Genomic DNA, 23,520 nt, shown 5'->3' with positions numbered 1-23,520 from the left:
GTTCTTTAAAGCAATATAATATTTCCGGTTGAGTTAAAGATGCGCATTTTGACTATGAACTATCCGCTCTTTGATGTCATACTACCACACACCAGCAGGGGGCATTATAACACTCTAAAGATTTTTAAAGTTATTCAATTATGTACTGTAAAAACTTGAAGGCCTAACATAATATAGGCCTATAAAATAAAACATAATTTAATTAAATGAAATAATAATTAATAATTATTCGTATTAAAAACATTATAATAAAACAATAGCAATAGGCTACATCCCATATGAAAACAATATGGCATAGAATTACTCTAGTAGCCTAAATAGTTTTTGAATAGACTAGTAAATATACAATCGACTATAGTTAATATTACAGTAGGCTACTGTGCTGTCATATAAATTAACAAAGTGCAGTAAATAATAGTACAATATAGGCCTACTATGTACTGTATCTTTAGTATGGTTCAAAAAGACTACAGTATTTAGGCTACTAGTAGGCTAATTGTATACTATAGTACGTTTTGCGAGATGGAGTATTTAGAGAATAAAGTAACTATTATCAGTTCTGTAATAATATTGATTGCAATTTTATTCTCTTACATCAGAATCTCATAAAATAGATGTGAATCGAAATTCAATGAGATGGGGAACATTTCAAAATAACTCCTATTGACGCATCTCCCGGGGCGTGTTTAATGGCACTGTAGTTCGTTATATCTTCACACAGATGCCGCTTTCCGTTAGAGTCGGTGCGCGCGCGCACTGACGCTCTTCTGCGTTTGAACGAGTACCGAGGTCACGTGAGCGCGACGGCAGCAGCGGGCACAGTGGCACCGCAGTGGAAACACGGGCAGCTTCGCTGCTGTGCACCACTACAATTTGGAATCAGAAGGAAGCCGAGCGTAACCGAAAACCGAAAAAACCCAGCCGGTGATGACGGGTCTCCAGTAACGCTTCTGCTCGCTGTCCATCCGCGCTCACACTCATGCGGTCTATTTTTGCACCGTGAAATACACGTTTGACAGACACGGTGTGCTCGTGAGACACAGAGAGGCACCGAGGCTCGGATGTATTGGAGTCGCAATGGCAGACCGTGATTCGTTACCGCTGCCGTTGGAGGTGCGAGCACGGCTCGCGGAGCTCGAGCTGGAGCTATCAGAGGGTAAGTAGCTGCCCGTTTGCCCGGTCAGAGAGAGAGAGCGAGAGAGAGCGAGAGAAAGTGACCGACAGAAGGAGAGATGAACGGGTCAGCGCGCTCGATACATGTATCAGATTTATTTAAGTGAGCGCGTGTTTACATTTGCAGAACCAGGCAGAACGGTTCCGGTGACCTTGGATGTGGACAGAAATGCATATTATAAGACACTTGTATACGTTGCTGTTGGGGTGTATGAAGGGAGATGTGTCTTGTGGAAAGTCTCCCTCACTCGCTCGCTCTCTCATATTCTGTTTCCATTCTCCATTCCAGTGAACTGTTCATAACACGGCCACCGCCTTTGTGAATATATAGGGCACGCAAATCGGTTATAGCCTAAGTGAAGCTGGTGTGTTTAAAGCATTAGGATATTCATCTGGCTATCGTGTTTGTTGTGCATTTTGCACGTAATGCGCTTGCTCGTAAAGTTTGAAACACCCAATCTCTCTCTCTCTCTCTCTCTCTCTCTCTCTCTCTCTCTCTCTCTCTCTCTCTCTCTCTCTCTCTCTCTCTCTCTCTCTCTCTCTCTCTCTCTCTCTCATATTATATGAGAAACCCATGTGATATGAAATACTCCTTTATAGCTTAAATATACAAGTAGCCTATTTAAGTATTCAAAATTCACGATAGTCATAGTAAGTCAAGGGGCCAGTGAAAATGTTTTTATGATCCCCATGATTTTTGACCAGGCTTGACAAGGGTTATCTACTTAATATAAAGATCCCCTTATGAGGTAATCTTTATATATCTGGATATCTGGATTTTTTTATTGTATTAAATTAACTGTATATGTTTTTTAAACTATTATTAGAATCAGTGCTGTCAAATTGATTAATCACGATTTATCACATCTACGCATAAAAGTTTGTTTATATAATACAATACACACACACACACACACACACACACACACACACACACACACACACACACACACACACACACACAAACTTTTAGGTTAGATGTGATTTGTTGTGATTAATCGATTTAGATTAGAATATAAGAGAAGCATCTTCAATAGTAATTCAAATTAAATTGGAAACACTTTGCATAATTAATCTCATACAAGTGAGCAAAGTAAAATAAAAACAGTTTTTGATCGCATATACATTGAAAGAAAGGCGAGATTAAAATCTAATATTTCACAAAACCTTGTGAAAAAGTTTTGCAAAAGGGTCACATTTTGTCTGCGATTTGACAAATATTTCATATGATCTCAACGTAGAGCTGCTTGTATAAAAAAAGGGAATAGTGCCTGTATATTAATTATACGAGAAATGGGATGAATGTAGCATGTCACACCATTGATGTAATGAGTCGGGACTTAATCCCGGTTTTGAAGAAAGTGCTGCTGCATGGCCAGTTAGTGCAGAAGGGGGTCTGTGTTTTGTGGTTTATGTTTCATGTAGATTGCATCATTTCTCCTAACAGAGAGACCCAGAGAAGGACGATTCCCCTTATTAGGCCACATCTGCCGCCGTCCCTGTGCGCATGAGACAGCGTTCTGTTATTTTGTGTACTTCAATCAGATATTAAATAATCCATCATTATGTTTATTCGAACACAAACAGTTCAGGAGTTCAGAATGTTCCCACTGACTCCTGACCCGGTCCGATTAAGTGGGGCTAGGATTCTTGGGGGAGAGATGTTTTCCAAAATGCATTAGGTCTTGGAGCTTTTTACTGTATACTTCAGACTGCAATATTTCAATGTACATATATTCAACGTCAAATATGTTTGAATAAATTAGCATGTGTGACATGTGCATTCATAAGCTTGTTGTATATTACAATATCCTATTTGTGTGTATGGATGGGGGCATCTGTTGTCACTGTTCTGTTGCTTTGGCTTCTGGCCTAGTTTCCACGCATGCTGTCATCTGATTGGCTTTCTTGCCACAGGCAATTATTTCATTGGTTCACAGTCTCTTATGCTGTGTTCAGATTGGCTGTGCGGACAAAGGCTTATGGGGCCAGAAGAGTCATTCTGGAGGATTAGGGTCTTCATCTGATCAGAGTTACATATACTTACACTAATGCACTCATGCAGAATATAATCTTGTATTTATGTGGTCTGAATTTGATAACTGACAAGTGTCTGTCGTAGTTTTATCAAACCGATAGGATGACTTTCTGTTTCTGGCTTATTTTGTTTCTAACAAAATAATCGCATTCTGTATATTCTAATCATATTCCTTTGGTGAACAGCTTTATCAGAATGATTGATAACAGAAATGTGTGTAAATATGGGTGTGTGTTAGAATGACACTTCCCTTGTGTGCACAGGTGTCAATACGGTATATACATGAGATTACTGTCGCAATTAACACTGTTTACATATGGGAGTCGACATCATGGTGTTGCAGTGAGACTCATTGGATGAGCAATGAAAAGAACATTTACATTATTGACCCAGAATCTAAACACATTGTACTTTGAGTCCATCTACAATGCATCAATTGTTGGTGATTAGTGTGTTTCACTTTTTTCTTATCTTTTTTCACACAAAGCTATTGTATGGCTTTGGAAAACTTGTAGTATAGTGGACAAGTCAAATGGACTACTTTTATTATGCTTTTGTAGAGCTTTTTTTAAAAATCATTTTTGGAGTCCATGATTTACTTACCCTCAAGCCATCCTAGGTGTATATGACATTCTTCTTTTAGACAAATAAAATTATAATTATATTAATTATGTCCTAGCTCTTCCAAGCTTTATAATGGCAGTGACTGTTGGGTCATTTTTGAAGTCCTGTAAAGTGCATCTAGTCATCTTATAACTGCTCCACATGGCACCAGGCACCAGGCACATTTGTGTAAGAAAAATATCCATATGTAAAACTTAATAGAATAAAATAACTAGCTTCCGGCAGTCAGCGGTACACGGTAAGTCGACTTTACAGCAAAAGAGTAATCCCTGACGCGATGTAATGGGAGCATCGCAAGCTTTGACGCCTCTCGCATATAGTGCTGGGCAACAAACTCAAGCCTCTCTTCTCTTATATCGATATCCTATGCCATTTATTAGAAAAAAGACGTCTAATTCATGACTGGAGTTCCAGTTTATGATGTAGGACGCTCCACTAAGAATAAAATTCTTGCTAGAACCAAGTTTTGTTTTGCTCTAAAGTTTGTAAAGTTTTAAATATGGATCTTTTTCTTTCACAAACACAAATCAATTTGATTCAGAAGGCCTTTATTAACCCCTGGAGCCACGCGGATTACATTTGTGATAGAAAGATGCACTTTTATAGAATTCTAAACAGAAACTGCCATTATAAAGCTTGGAAGAGCCAGGACATTTTTTTAATATAAGTCTGATTGTATTCGTCTGAAAGAAGAATGTCATATACACCTAGGATGGTGTAATCAGTAAATCATGGCCTAATTTTCATTTTTGGGTGAACTATCCATTTAAAGGTGCAGTATGTAATATTGACAGCTAGTGGTTGAAGTGGGTATTGTAGTCTAAATTCAAAATATTGGAGAGGGTTGTTTTCCCGCCCCCTCTTCCTCAGACTCGACCCTTGTTGCCAGACTGAGAACATGCAACAGGAACGAGTGCGAATACAAGGCGAGGAGACTTTCACATACTGTAAGCTGATGAGTTAATTTATCCGCAATTTAATATGCTCCCATTCATATAGATTTATAGATGGATGCTGAGGCTTCTGACCAATATCTGACCTAGTTAATTTGATGTCTTCCAATATGCTTTTCCATCAGCTGACAACCTGTGGTGTTTGAATACTATTGGGTAAATTGGCAGTGGGTGGGGGATCACAAATCAAAACATACATTCCGACACAGAGCACACATTTCAAAGTAGACTGTCTCTAGCATTGCTTTTTTAGAGAAACTACGATGTGCACTTGGCATGTTTCCTAAATCTCTGCAAACATATTATGGCATTTTTGTGCTTTAGTACAGTCAAAAAAAAACAAATACATACAGCACCTTGCTGTACTTGCTGAAAAGTGAAAACACTGTGGTTCTATCACAACAGTACTCTGTTAATTTGGCCTGACTTAGTAGAATTAGCTCAAACAATGACATAAGTTTGGTGAAGGACTACCTGTTTGACTGAACAATAGATGGTAGAGAAACCGGTTTGAAAGCAATTGTTATTTTATCCAGTTGGTGTCATTTTAGGATGAGGCTTGTGGGTTAGTGCAGCCTAACTTTTCTGTGCTACCCATGTTTCACTTGTAAACATGACAGTTTATACTATTAGAAGGCCATCATGAGGAGGTAGTTCAGATTTGTTAGAGGCCCATGATTATGCAGTTAACCTTTATGCAGTTTATTCCAGACCTGTGACTTTTTTTATAACAATGACTGCAAAATGGAGCTTCAAGAAGGACACAAAAAAAACCTGAAAGTGTCATAAAAATTATATTTAAATTTTTGAGTTATTTTGAGTTATTTTACTGAATTCTTACCTTCCAGTGAGCTGTTAAGTGTTGTGACTGGAATGGGTCCCTAAGAAAATTAACTGTCAGTGACCTCGAGAACCAAATCATGATTCAATCAAAAATAAATAATTTAAAGTCATTTTGTGAACTTATTATTGTTTTTTTTTAAAAAGATCTCTCTGTTATTTTCTCTCAGTATGTGTCAACAAAAGCTTTTCAAGATTTCCAATGAATAATGATGATTTCTATCTGTTTCTCACACAAAACCACTGTATGGCTTTAAAAGACTTTGTATGGATCACTTATTTCATTTGATATTAGCTAATTTTGAAGCTTGACATCCTTAGTCCCATAGAACCGGAATTATCCACTGAAGAAAAATACAGGTTTTGATGTTGAGTAAATAATGGCAAAAATCATCACTTCCAGGACTCCCATTCACCCTGACTTAACTAGTAGGCCATTCGCCCTTACCTTTTGCTGCTTTCATCAACAACTGTCTACTTGTACTACAAACAAAGTCATTTGGTGTCAGCCCAAGACAGTTTAAAGCCTAAAACAAGATTTATTAGCTCGACTTGTCTTTGTTTGGCTCTGTTGTAATGCTTCAACGTTCTTCTGGTGTAGTGTTGTGTATTAAATGTGTTTTGGTAAGAAAGGATTCCGCCATGAATTTGAGTGTTGAATGTTATAGTGTACTATGCACATATTCTGAATGTTGAGGTGCCAGTAAACAGGGTTTGTTGTACTGTAACGTACTGTAATTTATATGGCCAATGAAGCAGATGGACCATTCAGCGTCAAGCAGGTCTGTTTGGCTGAGAGAAGCTGTTTTTCATTCATCTTTAGAAGAGATGTGAGTGTCCTTTGGGTTGTTTTTCTTCCCTAATTATATTGTCCAGATCAGGGATTCACAAACTTTTTTTTTGTCAGCCGAACTCCTTTGTCTTGAAATTAGGTAATATTTCAGTAATTTACAACACATTCACATTAACGGTTCTCTGATGTCCGTTAATGGTCACATGACTTGCGGGTAAACAAATAAAGTGTTTCATTTTCTAGGGGATGTTTTGATTGAAACAAATATTGGCATCTTTTTTTAGTTTCAAGTTTGGGAAACCCTGATTGGGAAACGTTTTTGAACATTTAAGTCTTCATTCACAACGCTAATAAAAATGTAGAAATGGCACAATTTAAGATGTTTTACTGTTCTTTCCAATGGACCAATATGCACTTTCTAACAATAAATATTTGTGTACAGATACAAGCTCTATGAGTGTCCATTTGTAATGTTTAGCCTCATAATGTTTATTAAGTGAACAACTAGCGTATCCTTTAATATTTGATATGTGTGTGTTTAATGTTTATTGGGCGGTTGTCATGGGAAGTTACTCTTTCCACAACTGCAGCTGTCCAAAAGCCTGTCATGATGCTATTTTTATTCTCTCTCTCTCTCTCTCTCTCTCTCTCTCTCTCTCTCTCTCTCTCTCTCTCTCTCTCTCTCTCTCTCTCTCTCTCTCTCTCTCTCTCTCTCTCCTCTCTCTCTCTCTCTCTCTCTCTCTCTCTCTCTCTCTCTCTCTCTCTCTCTCTCTCTCTCTCTCTCTCTCTCTCTCTCTCTCTCTCTCTCTCTCTCTCTCCTATCACACACTCACACACACATTACAGCTTACTGCCTCAAAAAGATCAGCCATTTCTTTTTAATTAATACAATTATTAATAGGAGTTGATGTAATCATAAATGTTGTTGTTTTAAAAGAAGTGTCATAGTCTCTGTCTCTAAAGAACTCTGTTCTCCCCTAATTTCCATGGTTTTGCATTCATCTAGAGCTTCAGGCGAATCTCAGAGCATGCAGTGTGTGTGTGTGTGTTTGTGTAAGACGTGACCTACATACAGTTTTATTATTCTGTTTATGATGGTGATGGCATTAGTTTGGGTGGTTAAACTCTCACCTGCTAGTCTTAGATTTCTAAACGAGAAACCTGCAGAAGCAGAACAGGTTCAGAGAGATCATCTTCTGTATGGCAGAAATATATTGCAATTTCATGAATTAAGGGTATTTCTAAAATGGATGAATTTGGGGTTCATTCAGGTTTGAAGTAATTAAAATGTAATATTTTTTGTTCACAATGATATAATTGAATGGCCATCATGCATAATTTCACATGACTACTGATATTTTTTAGAGCTGAAACAAGCGATTATGGCAAATCATCATTTCCAGTTACTCTCAGATTAATCATTTTGTTACACAACCCAGACAAAATGTCTAGAGTTTCCCTGAAGCTATGAAAGGAAGCAATCTGCACTCTATTAATAATCAACAATCAATAATCTTTTAAGGTCAGTTCAATGTCACACCTTCAGTTAAAGTCTGAATGACTACGAATTACTATTGTACCGATTTTATGCATTCTTGTCATGATCACCAATGCACGTTGAACTCTCTGACGGGAAACTTTGACTGGGTCTATACCAGATTTTACAAGCTTGTCTGAGGTCCTTCTGCTGGGTTGGACCCTTTCTATCTTCCCAAAGATCTAAGATATGAATATAAACATGGCAGAGAAATCTTACTGATCTCATACTTTTAATCACTAGTTTATGTCAGTCATTTTTGTTTTAGACAAATCATTATTTGCCCAGTTTTAGTGATTCCACCTCATTTACAGGCTCGTCCTGAATGGACCATTTATTGCTCTAGACTTTGACATGTGATGCATTTCAGAAATCCATTTTTGCGCAACAGAGAGCTGTACTGTGTTGGCCGCTTTGAGCTCTGTTTAACAAGGTGTTTTCTCTCACGGATCTGGCTAAACTCACACAGCGTTCTCTCTGAACCCGAGCATGTAAATCCCACGAGGTCAACTGTTTCTGAGAAACCTTGCATCAACAATCCTCCCACACTCATTTGCTCAGATCACATGCCATTACGTGGCATTTCTAATGATCCGGTAACCAGAAAGCAACTAAAGCGTCACAATGATATCTGCATGCTTTTAAATGGAGTTAACAGCCGCGTTTGGTTGTTTGCTTTGACAAGCAGCCGTATCTAATAGAGTGGCCACGGAGCTTGTTCAGTTGTGCGTATGTGTGCGGAAGCCCTCATGAGACTGCATACGTTATCTTGGATTTGATTTGATTATGCGTGTGGCCGTGTGCGTTTGCTCAGGTTTCAGTATATGCATATGTTATCTTGCCTTTTTGCACTTATTATGTAAAGCTCAGTGCACTGCAGATTGACCTAATAACCCAGTTTATGGCATGACGTTTCTGGTTTTCCCCTCCAGGTCTGTGTACAATCAAACCTTCTCTTTATTTGAAATGTGAAAATGTATTTAAAGTTCAGATTCTCTCTCTCTCTCTCGCTCCCTCTGATGTTCATAATAGAGGGGGAGTCTCATGAGAACAGGGCCTCCATGTCTTCATTTCCTGCAGGTCTCTGGGGGGGCCACCACACCTACGTTGCCATAGATATCATTTGTGATATTATTTTGGGATGTAGGCATGTCTCATGTTTAGACTTGTTTGTTTACAATTATTCAACAGCCACACTAACTTCAACACATATCAAGCCATATGACTAATAATAGGTCTAATAATGATAAAAAAAACTATTATTATTAATTACTAAATATAAGAATTAAACAAAAAAAAGATAAACACATAAAACATATTCACATAAAAATTTGTATTTACGAAAAATGCTGTAATAATAATAAATATAGCCGCAAGCATCCATTATCGGGGACAAGCAACAGAAGCAAACAATGGAGCTACCTGCAGACCAACTGCACAAACGAGTAAAGACATTTGGAGACAATTTTAAGCAAAAAATGTTGAAACCCCACGTTAGTCAATTTCGTGTTTTGTTTAATTATAGCGCCACCAAGAGGCACAAACATAACACTTTTTTGTGTATCCTTGGGGTGAGCCCGTAGATGTGTGTGTGTGTATTTTGGTGAAAATATCTCATTTAGTTTTGGAGTTATATTAAAAAACATAAAAAATGACTGACACCTGACTTTGATTAGATTTTACTGCCCCTTACTATCAATATTTTGATATTTGGCTATCAACCTATGTTTTCTGAACTTCTGACGCTGGTTTCGTCTCAATCGGGCTAGTGGTTTCAAAGATATCATTTAATGTTTTATAAGTGCAAATTACAACGCTGCACAAACCATACATTGAAACCTGGCAAATCTGGTGTTGTTGGTTGGACTCGGCAAGGATTCAGGAGACAAAAAAAGTTACTCCATTAAAAATATGGCAACCACACCCAAAGTTATGTGTTTGAAAACAAAATTCTCCACTAGGTGGCGCTGGTTCGAAACTTCTCAGGCTACTTCAGGACATCGTGGTGTTGTCCCATACCAAGTTTCGTAACAGTCCGTTCATGCATTCATAAAATACAGCATTTTAGCACAGAATTCTAAATGGCCAACAGCTAAAATGGCCGACAGGGTAAAATTGGACTTGGCATGATGCCCCGAATCTTACGAGACCAATTTTATGATTTTTGAACAAACAGTTATAAGCAAAAATAGGCTTTTTTTTTTGTATCTCCGGACCACTAGGTGGCGCTGCGCCAAAATGGTGCATTTTGCCTCAGATAACATGTACCAAGTTTGGTTTGAATACGATTAAAGCTACACTGTATAACTTTTTTAGTTTATTCTTAGCTAAAAACACTTAGTTCTTTCAAAAATATATGTCCTCATTATTGAATATTTACTTCTTTTAAGTAATAAAGTATTCTGGTAAGTTTATAATATGCCATTGAAAATACATACGGGTGAGGGGTTCGAATGCTGGTCGCCATGTTGCTCCTCCATCTTGAAAGTACATTAGAGGGGACATACCCATAAATTCAAGCTCCGCCTTTCGCGTTTTAACACTCAATGGCACCGTGTCGAATGTGAAGAGGGGGATTGCCATGTTAATCTTGGACTAAATCGGCCACCGTAGGAGTTAAAACGAAATCAGAATTGAGAGGAACAGAAACTATTATTCACTGGATGGTCATATATCTTTTCACCGCTAGATGGGGGAAAATATCACACAGTGTAGCTTTAAGTGTTGCGGAGATATAGCCTTTAAAAGTTGGTTTTAGGTTAGTTAAAAATGGCGGGAAAATTTACATGACGGAAATTTTGTTTCTACCCATTAGGGTTCAAAAGTTATGAGCATAAACATGAGTGAAACTTTAGACAGTTGATGGCACTAGAGGGAATGATTTAGAGACTCCAAGGTTATATTGGTGACGATTAATTCTGACCTGTATTAGTGTACCAAATTTCACAAATTTCCGTTCACAAAATTGACATCAATGGCAGAATAATAATAAGAAATCTAACGATTTCAAGAGGGGCACCACAACTTCGGTGCTTGGCCCCTAATAATAGTAATAATAAGCAATTGTTTTACAGTACAAATGTAAAATTGCAATATTATTATTTATGGCTGTCTTAATTTCTTAATTTTCAAACCTTAAACCATAAAGCCGAGGCTTATATTCACACTATGCCATGAAGCCCTCTACAATATTTCTGTGGTACTTATGACAGAATTCTCTTCTGTGCGGATACCCATAAGTGTAAGGCAGTGGAACTTTCTGCTGAACGGCCTTTTTTTGCCCATATGTTAATTGTTTAAGGTTCGCTTATTCTCCGTCCATGTGTCTGGTATGCGTCTAAAACCAAATTCTGAAGTACTTTAAGAGATTGATTGGCTATTCATCTTGGAGGACATTTTTATCTGCCTTCTGAGGAGCTGCAGTGCTTGATGAAAAGCTGCAGTGATGGCAGTTTGGTTTGGTTACCTGTGTTTTTTTTTTTTTTTTTTTTTTTCAGGTGACATCACGCAGAAGGGCTACGAGAAGAAAAGATCCAAACTTTTACAAGCTTACCTACCTCAAACTCCAGGTAACACATAACATACTTTACACAGCACCATACAGTGTTTTTATTTTTTTTATTGGGTTGTGAACTTGTGGCTACATTTGTCCCTCTGTATTTGCCATAGGGGCAGAGCGCCGCATCCCTGTCACACCATCTTCATCATCTTCCTCATCCTCCCGTTACCAGCGGCGACGGTCCAATGGCTCAAGGGATGAACGTTACCGCTCAGGTGAGCTAGAAGGCACAGATTTACACAGACAGACAATATGATTTTCAGGAGACATAATAATACAAACTCTTGAGGCAAAATTGCCACCAAAATAATAAAAAGGTTGTAAATTAATTTTTGTTTGAAATGTTAATAGCATGTGTTATAGTAAGTATATCACACAAGTAAGATTTTTTTTTATTATTTTTTAATGATTTTATACAACTGTCTAATAAAACACAAGGTTGTTTTTATTAAGTGACACAACACTGTCAATATTCTGTCTGTTTTCACCAACAAAAATAGTTCCAAACAAAACCACAGCCACATTTTCATCACTAAATGAATCCACATTATTGAACAATTTTTTTTTATCATAAAGATCTTGTTCTGTTCCTGAACAGTTGTTTGAACATATCGGTTAAATGAATGTGACTTGCCGACACATGTTTTAGTTTCAAATGAGTATATACATTTTTTTCCTCATAATTTCATAATTTCATTTCTAGATTAAAAATCTACATTTGCATATGTAATTGTAATTTCTTAAATTGAATCAAATTAGAATCATTTTTGTTTTATTGAGAATAATTCTATAATAAAGGTGATTCATACATTTAATAAGGTTTAAAAAATATTGTCCTTATAAAGGTAAAAAAAATTACCCTGGAAGTTAATTTAAAGGAAACAAATGACACCCCTTAATGGAAAGATTAATTAAGTACATGTATTTTATTACATAAATTGTATGTTAAAAAAATACTATACTCATATTTTTTATTTTGTATAAAGTAAAACTCTATGTATATATAGTTTTATTTTAATATATAAAAATGTATGTTCAGCATTGCAGAACATGGGGTTGGGTTTAGATTTAATCTGTGCTAGTGATAGTTTTTCCTGTATGGATAAACCACTGAATAAATAATCTCCCTAAATAAATCTCAGAACGGCTAGAAAAAGAGCAGCTCTATTGAACTTTATTACACACACACACACACACACACACACACACACACACACACACACACACACACACACACACACACACACACACACACACACACACACACACACACACACACACACACACACACACACACACACACACACACACACATACATACACACACACATACATACATACATACATACATACATACATACATAAACAAACATTTTTCAGAAGTTTTTCAGAATGATGCACTGTATATGTATGTATAAAAGTGCTCTCTCTCTCTCTCTCTCCCTCTCTCTCTCTCTCTCTCTCTCTCTCTCTCTCTCTCTCTCTCAGATGTTCACTCAGAAGCTGTTCAGGCTGCGCTGGAGCAACACCGTGAGAGAAAGATGGCTGTGCTGTTGCCATCCAAGCGGCGGTCGCTCATCGGTCAAACCTCCATGGACACATACACACCTCCAGGTGTGTATGTATGCGCATGTGTTTGTGTGTGTGAGAGCCAGTGAGTAAGTGTATGTTTGAGACTGACTGCTCTCTCTCTGTTTGTCTCTGCAGACTCGTCCTCTGGCTCTGACGCTGAGGGGTCTCTGGGGAGGGCGGGGGGTGTCAGCGTGGACTCTTGGATCAGCAGAGCTCTCCATGGCTCACCTTCAACATCATCGTCATCGTCGTCGCACAGCAACAGCTCTGCCAACGCAGCCCGACTCGCAGAGACCAACATGCACTCATACGGCAGTAAGAATGCATGCATATACTCACATGCCAGCAAGTGGGGCCTCCTTCTTTTAGGCCACTGCCAAACAGTTTTGCTTTAACCAATATCTGGCACAGATCAAAAACCGTTGCAAGCGCATAGACAGGAAAAACAAGCCAGTCAGCTTCTCATGCAAAACTCACTTTGTATGAAATAATTATTTTTTGCACTTTTAAGCTTCATTCCCTTATCAAGAATCATCTCACTTCAGCTAGTTGGCTTTTTATGCTCAACTAAGTTCAGCTAATCAGAACCTTGCACTAAACTCACTTTAGCCAATCAGTTTTATTTCACCAACAAGCTTCAGCCAATCAGCTCCTCAAGCTCAACTCACTTCATATAAAAGTATTTTTTTGCACCTGGTCTGGGTTTCTTTTAAACTAATGCTGCGTTTAGGAGCTGTTCACGTCCTCGAACTGACGATTAGCTGTTTCTATAGCGACAGTCAACAAAATGAACCCGCGTGAAAGAATGCTGTAAATTAAAGGACAACTCTGGGGAATTTTTAAGTTTACCTTGATCGTTATACCTTTGTGAATACGAAACTACTGTATTACAGTTAATGCCCAGAGCCCCCACTCAGCTAAAAGGCAGCCTCTTAACAGACACAAAATGCAATTAAAATGTCTGTCCAACATGAACAGGGCCCTTACATGACAACGAGATGCGTTTAGCCACTTAGCCATTGTTTAAATTCACCTGTTTTAGACGACTACCTGTAGTCTTGCATTGAAGTCCAGTGGGAACGCATTTGTAGCCGCAAAAAAGGCAAATAGCCCAGTTGGGAAGTGTTGTGTGTGTAAAGCATAATTATTTTATTACTGCACATCTTTCCTCAAGCCATGTGTGCCCAAATGGATAAATAAAGTTTACATTACCTCCACAGTGGTTGCACCCGTCTACAACCACGTAATAGCATTTTTCTTCAACCGGCCCGCTGTGTTGTGTCTGTGTAAGTTAGTCATCCTTGTCAAAGTGTTTGCTAATTTTCGCATTCTGTTGCCGCAATTCGGAAAGGCACAAACGCGAACCAATTCTTCTTTACTTGTGAGCCCGATCGGATCATCACTCCAGTGATGTCTGGGTCACGAACGAATCGTTCTTTTTAACCGATTCTTTTTAGTGAACCGGGCGAACCGGTTCACTAAATCGGACTGAATCGCTCTAAACGGTTTGCGTCTCAAATCAGCGCTGATCACACAAGTTACTTTAGTTACTCACTTTCTGACATGAGTGACAGTCCCTCCGAATAGAAATAAACTAATGTCTTGAATTATATGTTGTAACTCCAACCGTTCACTGAACTGAGTCATGTTTTGCTGGGAGAAAAAAGAAACCGTCGAGCCGATGAGCAGAGCCTCTTCATACACACAACGCTCTTCCCAACTGGACTATTTGCCTTTTTTGCAGCTACAACAGAGTTCTCACTGGACTTCAGCACGAGACTACAGCTAGCCGTCTGAAACAGGTGAATTTAAACAATGGCTAAGTGGCTAAACGCATCTCGTTGTCATGTAAGGGCCCTGTTCATGTTGGACAGACATTTTAATTGCATTTTGTGCAAGAGGCACAAAGACAACTTTTACGTTTATGCCCCCATAACTGGCGTTTTAGCTGAGTGGGGGCTCTGGGCATTAACTGTAATAACTCCGTGTTGCAAGGACCAATCCGGTTAGTTTTTTTTTCTATAGACTGTACTCACAAAGATATAACAATCAAGATAAACTTAAAACTTCCCCGGAGTTGTCCTTTAAGTAAAATGTAATAAAATGTCATTTAAGTAAAAACACAATAGAAGTAACATTGAAGTGTTATGCAAATGCATCATTATTGCACTTTCATTTATTTAGGTTGTCATTACAAGAATAGCCTAGATATCTTTCTCCACGCTTCATGTATTTTGTTTATTTTTCAGTGCAGTGGTCACGTGATAAAAGCTGTAATGCTCAGAGAATTCCCAACCTACAAGCTGTAATTACGAGCTCTACGAGAACGTGGACAATTTTTACAAGCTAGAATCTACGAGAATTACGGGAATTACGAGATGGCGTGAACGCACTTTAACCTCCCTTATCAAGATCATCTCACTTTAGCCAGTCAACTTCTCATGCTCAATTACCTTCAGCCAATCAAATCTTTGTGCTCAACTCGCTTTAGCCAGTCAATTCTATTTGGTCAACCAATTTCAGCCAATCAGTTATAGAATACTTCATGTTAGCCTTCTGTTCTCTCCTTCAATTTCTCCCCCCAGTTGGTCCGATGTCTCATCTGTCTCTGAAAAGACGGGGCTTAAGAGAAATGGGTGTTTCTGCTGAGAATGGAATAGTTGGCAGGCACTCTAATGACTACCAATTAGATCGCCCATGGTCGTCTCTGGATTCTGAGGGTCAGTATTTCATGATTCTTTTAGCCAAAGACTTATGACATATAAGGTATAGTTCACACAAAAATTAAAATGCTGTCATTATCTGCTCACTAATGTTGTTTCAAAACTGTAAGGCATACTCTCTTCTGCGGACTAATAAATGCCTCAAGTCATTGGGCTCCAATGTTGATTGGTACCCAGCGTTTTTCAGAATATCTTCATTTATGTTCTACAGAAGAAAGAAAGTAATACAGATTTGGAACAACATGAGGGTAAGAAAATAATGACAGCATTTTCATTTTTGTGTGAACTATCCCTTTAAGATGACAGCACACAAGGGTTAATTTTGGTGGGTGCATTTATATTTGGTCCACTTGTGTATTTTATCAACGTATTATATATCAATGTCAATAATGGCCTTTGGTTCTAGTTAAAAGGTTTACCTCCACAGCACTGTTTGATATCTATACACCTTTGTTTTATTTGCATGCACTTTTACATCTTTCTTATAGACCATCACATTTATTGGGGTTAATGGTTTGTTATGCTGTATGTTACTATACTGATGAGTAAACCTGTTTGTTTGTGTACTGCAGACAGTCTATCGGCCCCTCCTGACATCACCAACTACATGCCAGACCCCGCCCCTATTTTTGTTCAACGCCCACAGGTCGCCATGATAACCAGGCCCCAGCCCAAATATGGCAATGCTGAGCTGATGGAGACAGGAGATGGTGAGTGTGTGTGCAGAGGTCTGGTTTTTAAATGTGTATTTATTATGAACTGATCAAGTTTGTCATATATTTGTAGTCTTTGTTAACTTTATTCTGTGTGCATAGAATTAAATTAATTTTAAAATTAAACTTTATTTCTCATTCTCATTGTTAGAATTTGTATTTGTAGTATAACTGCAAAATATGCATGAATGTAGGTGTGCCTGTCAGTAGCCGTGTGTCGGCAAAGATCCAGCAGCTAGTTAATACACTGAAGAGACCCAGGAGAAGACCCCTGAGAGAATTCTTTGTGGAGGACTTTGAAGAACTTCTGGAAGGTTAACAATGTTTCCCCTCTCTTTGTGGATAATTGTTTGATTTCAAAGAAAAATGTAACTGTATAAGTAAATGAATATGCATATAGATGTCTGAATTCCCTGCCCCAGTTCACAGAAACCCTTCCATAGTTACCATGGGGTCAAAGGTCTTGAAATTCATTACTCTCAGATTAAATGCTCCACACACTGAACAGAACAAGTTAATTTGATCTAGCTATTTTTGCAGAGATCCAGGTGAAGTGTTTAAAGGGATAGTTCACAGAGAAATTAAAATCCTGTGATCATTTACTCACCCTTGTGTTGTCTTGATGTCATGACAGCAAGTCAATTATAACACTTTTATGGAAGGAGGATTTCTAGGTAAACATGGGTCTCATCAACATACACATGCTTTTCTAACCTTGTCTGAACATTTTTCATGTGCAGTGCAGCAGCCTGATCCCACTCTGCCACGCCCAGAGGGGGTGGAGTCAACTCCCATACAAGGAGAAGATCTTCTTGGACACAAGAACTGCCCCTCTTCTCTGGAAGCGGCCCTTCTGCGCTGGGGAGCCATCGCACCCAAAGCCCCCTGTTTGACCACTACACACAGCAATGCCAAACAACCATACACGCTTACATATGGTACACACACAAATGTATTCATAGAGGTTCATTTGGTTTCTTTCTGTTTGGTTGTGGGTGCGTGTTTATATCTCTTTGTTTTTGTTTTTGTAGGTAAGCTCTGGTCCAGGAGTTTAAAGTTGGCCTATAACCTGCTCCACAAGCTGGGAACCAAACAAGAACCAATCATCCACACTGGAGATAGGGTAAGTGAGTGGTTAATTTGTATTTGTGTATTGTCTTATACACTCACCAGCAACTTCTTTATACACCTTACTAGTACCGGGTTGGACCCCCGTTCAGTGCTTAATTCTTTATAGCATAGGTACTGGTAACATTCCTCAGAGATTTTGGTCTATATTGACCTGATAGCATTGCTGCAGATTTTTCGGCTGCACATTCCTGTGAATCTCCCGTTAAGTGTGCTCTATTGGATTGAGATTTGGTGAATGTGGAGGCATTTTGAGTATAGTGAACTCAATGTCATGTTCAATAAACCAGTTTGAGATGATTTGAGCTTTGTGACATGGCGTGTTATCCTGCTGGAAGTTGGCATCAGAAGATGGTATACTGTGGTCATAAAGGGATGGATATGGTCAGCAACAAAAAGCAGATTTAAACGATGCTCATTTGTAATAAGGGGACCAAAATATGGCAAAAAATATATCCCCTATATACCATTACACCACCAGCACCAGCCTGAACCGTTGATACAATTTTGGTGAGCCCATGCGACTTGTAGCCTCAGTTTCCTGTTCTTAGCTGAGAGGAGTGACACCTGGTGGGGTCTTCTGCTGCTGTAGCCCATCTGTGTCATGGTCTGATCGATGTGCTGTACAAAACGGAAATGCTCTTCTGCAGACCTTGGTTGTAATGAGTTGTAACCAGTCTGCCCATTCTCCTCTGACATCTGGCATGAATTCATTTTTGCCCACAGAACTGCTACTTACTTCTTTTTCCCCCCCGAACATTCTCTGTAAAGCCTAGCTAGAGATGGTTGTGTATGTAAAAATCCCAGTGGGTCAGCCTGTCTGGCACCAACAACCATGCCATGTTCAAGAACCTTAAATCACCTTTCTTCCCCATTCTTAAACCTCAGCAGATCGTCTTGACCATGCATTGAGTTGCTTTCATGTGATTGGCTATTTGAAGCAGTTATACAGGTTACCTAAAAAGTAGGTGGTGTTGAGTGTATATTGTTCTATATCTGATTTCTATCTTTATAATGGAGTTATACAATACTGTTCAAACGTTTCGGACCAATTAAAACATTTTTTTTGAAAGAAATGAATGGTTTTATTCAGCAATTCAATTGTTTAAAAGTGACAGTAAAGACATTCAGTAAATACAGAGTTATTTCTGAAGGATCACTTGCCACTGAAGACTGGAGTAATGATGCTAACAATTCAGCTTTGCCATCACAGAAATAAATCACATTTTAAAATATAAATAAAAATGTTATTTTAAATTGTAATCTTATTTCACAATATTACTGTTTTTACTGTATTTCTGTCAAATAAATGCTGCTTTGGCAAGCTTAAGAGACTTTATAAAAACTTTTTTAAAAATCTTACCGACCCCAGACTTTTAAACTGTGTATACCTCCATTATAAAGATAGTAATCAGATATAGACATTAATGCCGACATATGTTCAAGAGCCGATGAAGAATGTATGTTGTTTATGTGTTACTGTAGGTAGCTTTGGTTTACCCCAATAATGACCCAGCAGCATTCATGGTGGCGTTTTATGGCTGTCTCTTGGCTGAAGTGGTTCCTGTCCCAATTGAAGTACCACTTACAAAGAAGGTAATTTCTACTGCAATCCCCCCCCCCCCCCCCCCACCAATAATACATTAGGTTAGGCAGGACTGCACATATTCAGATCTAATAATTAATCATTATTAAAAGAATAGTTCACCAAAAATTCCCTAACGTGCCGTCCTGCCCTCTCCCCTCAAAGGATGCTGGTAGTCAACAAATTGGTTTCCTGTTGGGTAGCTGTGGAGTTGCTGTGGCCTTGACCAGTGATGCATGTCATAAAGGTCTTCCCAAGAGTGCTGGTGGTGATGTCATGCAGTTCAAAGGTCAGAGACATCAATACATATTTGTAAGAATCTCATGCACGATTCTCCATAGAGAAACATTATGTATTATAGATATTTGTGTGTTTTTATCCTTGTTGTGTGTGTGTGTGTGTGTGTGTGTGTGTGTGTAGGCTGGCCAAAGTTGCTCTGGGTGCTGACTGACTCCAAACATTTATCTAAACCCCCACGAGAGTGGTTTCCTCTCATAAAAGATGCTAACAATGACACCGCGTACATAGAGGTAACACACCATGTAATTGTGTGTCTAATTCGTTTTTTATTTTGATTTAATATATCATATTTTATTAAATTTATTGTTGTATATTTTTTAATAATACACTACTGGTAAAAAGGTTGGGGTCAGTAAGACTTAAATTGAAATTTGAGTTTTGCATCACAGGAATAAATTAAATTTTTAAATGTATTTAAATAGAAAATGATTTTAAATTGTAAAAATATTTCACAATATAATTGTTTTTACTGTATTTTTGATTAAATAAATAGCCTTGGTCAGCATCCGAGACTTTACAGACCTCAAACTTTTGAACGTGCGTACATAAAATATATATATTATATATGTACATATACTGTATATAAAAAATATTACATTTATATAACATCTTCCCAAGTCTTCCAGAGGGGGCGTGATTTGTATTTCATTGGCAATACAATGATCTTATTGCATTTATAATGAGACTGGCTGCGTTTTGTTGTTGATTGACAGTATAAGACCTGTAAAGATGGGAGTGTGTTGGGAATAACTGTGACAAGGATGGCAATGCTCAAACACTGCCAAACACTTACGCATACCTGCGGATACAGCGAGGGTAAGATACACACATACACACATATCATACTCCTCTGATTCTTAAAGGGATATTTTTGCTGATATTTCATCATTTACATAGCCTCATGTTGTTCCAAACCTGTATGAATTTATTTCTAAGTGTTTTATTTGTGTGTGTGTGTTTCAGCTGAGACTATGGTGAATGTGTTGGACTTTAAAAAAGGCATAGGCCTTTGGCACAGTGTTCAAACGGTAATATGAGTGCCTCCATTTACTGTATGTTGTCATTTATCAGAAGACTTTTGTAGCCTACACTTTTTTTTTCCTGCAAAAGTGATTTCTGTATTTTTTTCTGTCTGTAGAGTGTATTGAATATGTTACATGTGGTCAGTGTTCCATATGCACTTATGAAGGTGAATCCTCTGTCCTGGATCCAGAAAGTCTGCCAGTACAAAGGTACACATATTGACACACACGCACAGAGTACACGTTTATCAGGTGTGCTGACTTTTGGTCTCCAGGCTTTGTGGAGAGTTTTCCCATCTCCTACGTGTTTAAAGTTCATGTACAGTTTCAAAAGCGAGGTCTGCTATATAAAACTAGTGCACGTAGAGTGTCACACATAGCCATTCGTAATCAGTAATTACTTTCTTTCCATGTGTTTGCAGCTAAGGTGGCATGTGTAAAGAGTAGAGATCTACACTGGGCTCTAATGTCCCACAAAGACCAGGCTGACACCAACATGAGCTCACTAAGAATGCTACTGATCGCTGACGGATCAAACCCCTGTGAGTGTGTAAACAATGAATCAAACCCCCTTGAGTGTTTGTTACTGTTAAATCAAATGTTACTTTGTGAACCAAGCCTTTATGTAAAGTATATACAGTAATTCTATCTTTCTTTTCCCAGGGTCCATATCCTCCTGTGACGCATTCCTAAATGTGTTCCAGAACATGGGCTTGAGGTCAGAGGTCATATGCCCGTGTGCTGGCTCCCCCGAGGGCCTAACTGTAGCTCTGAGGAGGTATAAATATACTCACACTCTCTTTGTCCTGGAGGCAAACATGTGCAAACGCCATTCTTTTGCTCGGTAATCTGTTTTCAGTTTAAACACATTAAAATGGGAGGTTCTGTCTTTTGTGGTCATTCATTAGAAACAACATAACCAGGCCTACGCACATTCATTCACACAGATGCACAGAACTATTAAGATACATCTGACTCAGATTTTTATGTTATATGAAATGTCTGATTAAGAACCGTGCAGTTTTCACTTAATTAAAATAGATTTAATTGTGTTTGTGTGTGGCCTAAGTTTAAATACTGTTATCGTACAGGCAGATGGATATTACAGTCGCGTAAGCCAGACTTTTCAGTATCACCATAAAGTCTGGTTCACATTGCCAGGAATTGCTCAAATAAACAATAAAGGCCGCCTGACTGACGTGTAAAGTTATCAGCCACTCTAAACTTTATATGTGCCATTTAGAGGCTGGTAAACCTGAAATCAGATACTAGCAAAACTGCAAAATGGGATATACAAAATGTGACTGTTAAATATCTCTTGAAGCATTTATTAAGGCATGTTCACACCGAGGAAAATAACTATAGTAGTGTCCACACCAACACATGATATTGTTCTGTTTTTGCTACAGTTCAGTACTTGTCATCTGCCAAGCATTAAAGTATCAAATCATTCTGAAAGTGATATATAGTTGAACAAGTGAACAATATAGTTTCTCTGTGCCGTTATAGTTGTGGTGTGGATCCTCTATTCTTTTTTAGAACTATATCTTTATTGTTGCCATTATAGTTATCATCCTTGGTGTCAACGGGCCTTTAAAATTTGTAAATGTCATTAGTAAAGACCTTGCACACCCTGACTGTGTGACATGAGGCATTTTGGTTTATTTAAAGTTGTCAAAAAAGTAAACTAAGATGTCATAGAACACAGGGACACTTATGGAGAGACTCATCTGTCATTTTATTAGGTCTGCTCAGCGCCTCCATTTAATTAGCTCATATTTAATTCTATAAACTATCTAAATCAAACTAGCCTAATCAAATTTTGTTGCAAGATTGTCCTGTTTAACACTCTGAAGCTGCTTTGAAACAATCATCATTGTAAAAGCGCTATATAAATAAAGTTGATTGTTTGATAATTTTAAATCTGTCATTTTTTTGCCTTGTACTCTACCGTTCAAAAGTTTGGGGTCAGTACAATTATTAAAAAAAAAGGAATTAATACTTTTATTTAGCAAGGATGCATTAAATTGATTCTAAACACATTTATTATGTTTTTCTTTTGAACTTTCTATTAATCAAAGAATTTTAAATCATGGTTTCCAAAAAATATTAAGCAGCACAACAGTGTTCAACTTTGATTATAATAAATATAATGTTTCTTCATCAAAAAATTCAGCGTATCAGAATGATTTCTGAAGGATCATGTGACATTGAAGATTAGAGTAATTGCTGGTAAAAATACTGCCATCACAGGAATAAATTAGTTTTTAAAATACGAATATTAAAACTTGGTCAGTATATGAGACTTCTTCTAAAAGCGTTTACTCCAAACCTTTGAACAGCAGTGTATGTTATATTTGAATATCATGGAAATACCATGAAGGCTGCACATGTGTTACTCTCTTTTGTTGACACATGCAATGAGATTTTTGTGGGTGCAGATGCAAGAATCTGGTGGTAAAACTAAACAATGGCAATACTTGCACAAACCTTTCTTTAGGACTGTGTGAATGCTGAGTAATATCTTCTGCAGCCAATCAAACCCAGCAATCTCTTTTGTCTGAGGTTGTAGAGCTTTTGCAGCTCCAGGAAGCCAAACCAAACAATTCCATATTGTTTATGAAATCTGGAAAATATTGTGTCTATGGTAACATAATATTCTAGTGACACATATGGACATGTTTATTTTTTCATTTGTTTGTATGCTTGTGTTTTCTGTCAGGCCTCCGGAGGGCAGCTCTAAACCAGCGGGCCGAGGGGTCCTGAGTATGACGAACCTGAGTCACGGGGTCATCCGAGTGGACACAGGAGAGAAGCTGTCTGTCCTCACCCTACAGGATGTGGGCACAGCCATGCCAGGAGGTACAGAGATTATGAGAACATGAACGAATGAACATCCCCAAAGCATTTTGATTCGGTTCCAACATCTACCTCATAAACCAGCCTAGAGCAGTTCAGCG

At 38.1% G+C, this 23,520-nt stretch overlaps 1 protein-coding gene across 2 annotated transcripts in view; it reads left to right on the top strand.

Annotated features, from left to right (window-relative positions):
• Nucleotides 1-751: 751 nt before the first annotated feature.
• Nucleotides 752-23,520, top strand: part of dip2cb (disco-interacting protein 2 homolog Cb) — a 33,983-nt gene continuing 11,214 nt past the window's right edge. For both annotated transcript variants that reach the window (XM_067452537.1, XM_067452536.1), the window contains exons 1-19: nucleotides 752-1,156; nucleotides 11,456-11,527; nucleotides 11,628-11,732; nucleotides 13,006-13,131; nucleotides 13,225-13,404; nucleotides 15,675-15,809; nucleotides 16,385-16,522; nucleotides 16,720-16,839; nucleotides 17,266-17,463; nucleotides 17,557-17,648; nucleotides 19,139-19,249; nucleotides 19,404-19,527; nucleotides 19,659-19,768; nucleotides 20,252-20,354; nucleotides 20,502-20,566; nucleotides 20,677-20,770; nucleotides 20,983-21,102; nucleotides 21,224-21,338; nucleotides 23,283-23,422. In XM_067452537.1, coding sequence (XP_067308638.1) covers nucleotides 1,078-1,156; nucleotides 11,456-11,527; nucleotides 11,628-11,732; nucleotides 13,006-13,131; nucleotides 13,225-13,404; nucleotides 15,675-15,809; nucleotides 16,385-16,522; nucleotides 16,720-16,839; nucleotides 17,266-17,463; nucleotides 17,557-17,648; nucleotides 19,139-19,249; nucleotides 19,404-19,527; nucleotides 19,659-19,768; nucleotides 20,252-20,354; nucleotides 20,502-20,566; nucleotides 20,677-20,770; nucleotides 20,983-21,102; nucleotides 21,224-21,338; nucleotides 23,283-23,422 — 2,227 coding nt within the window. In that variant the 5' untranslated portion in view covers nucleotides 752-1,077. The remainder of the gene's footprint in view (nucleotides 1,157-11,455; nucleotides 11,528-11,627; nucleotides 11,733-13,005; nucleotides 13,132-13,224; nucleotides 13,405-15,674; nucleotides 15,810-16,384; nucleotides 16,523-16,719; nucleotides 16,840-17,265; nucleotides 17,464-17,556; nucleotides 17,649-19,138; nucleotides 19,250-19,403; nucleotides 19,528-19,658; nucleotides 19,769-20,251; nucleotides 20,355-20,501; nucleotides 20,567-20,676; nucleotides 20,771-20,982; nucleotides 21,103-21,223; nucleotides 21,339-23,282; nucleotides 23,423-23,520) is intronic.

Source organism: Pseudorasbora parva, chromosome 9 (genome assembly GCF_024679245.1).
Source record: "Pseudorasbora parva isolate DD20220531a chromosome 9, ASM2467924v1, whole genome shotgun sequence".
Lineage (NCBI taxonomy): Eukaryota > Metazoa > Chordata > Actinopteri > Cypriniformes > Gobionidae > Pseudorasbora > Pseudorasbora parva.
Note: the sequence above shows the minus strand (reverse complement) of the source record. Positions and strands in the feature narration are given on the sequence as shown.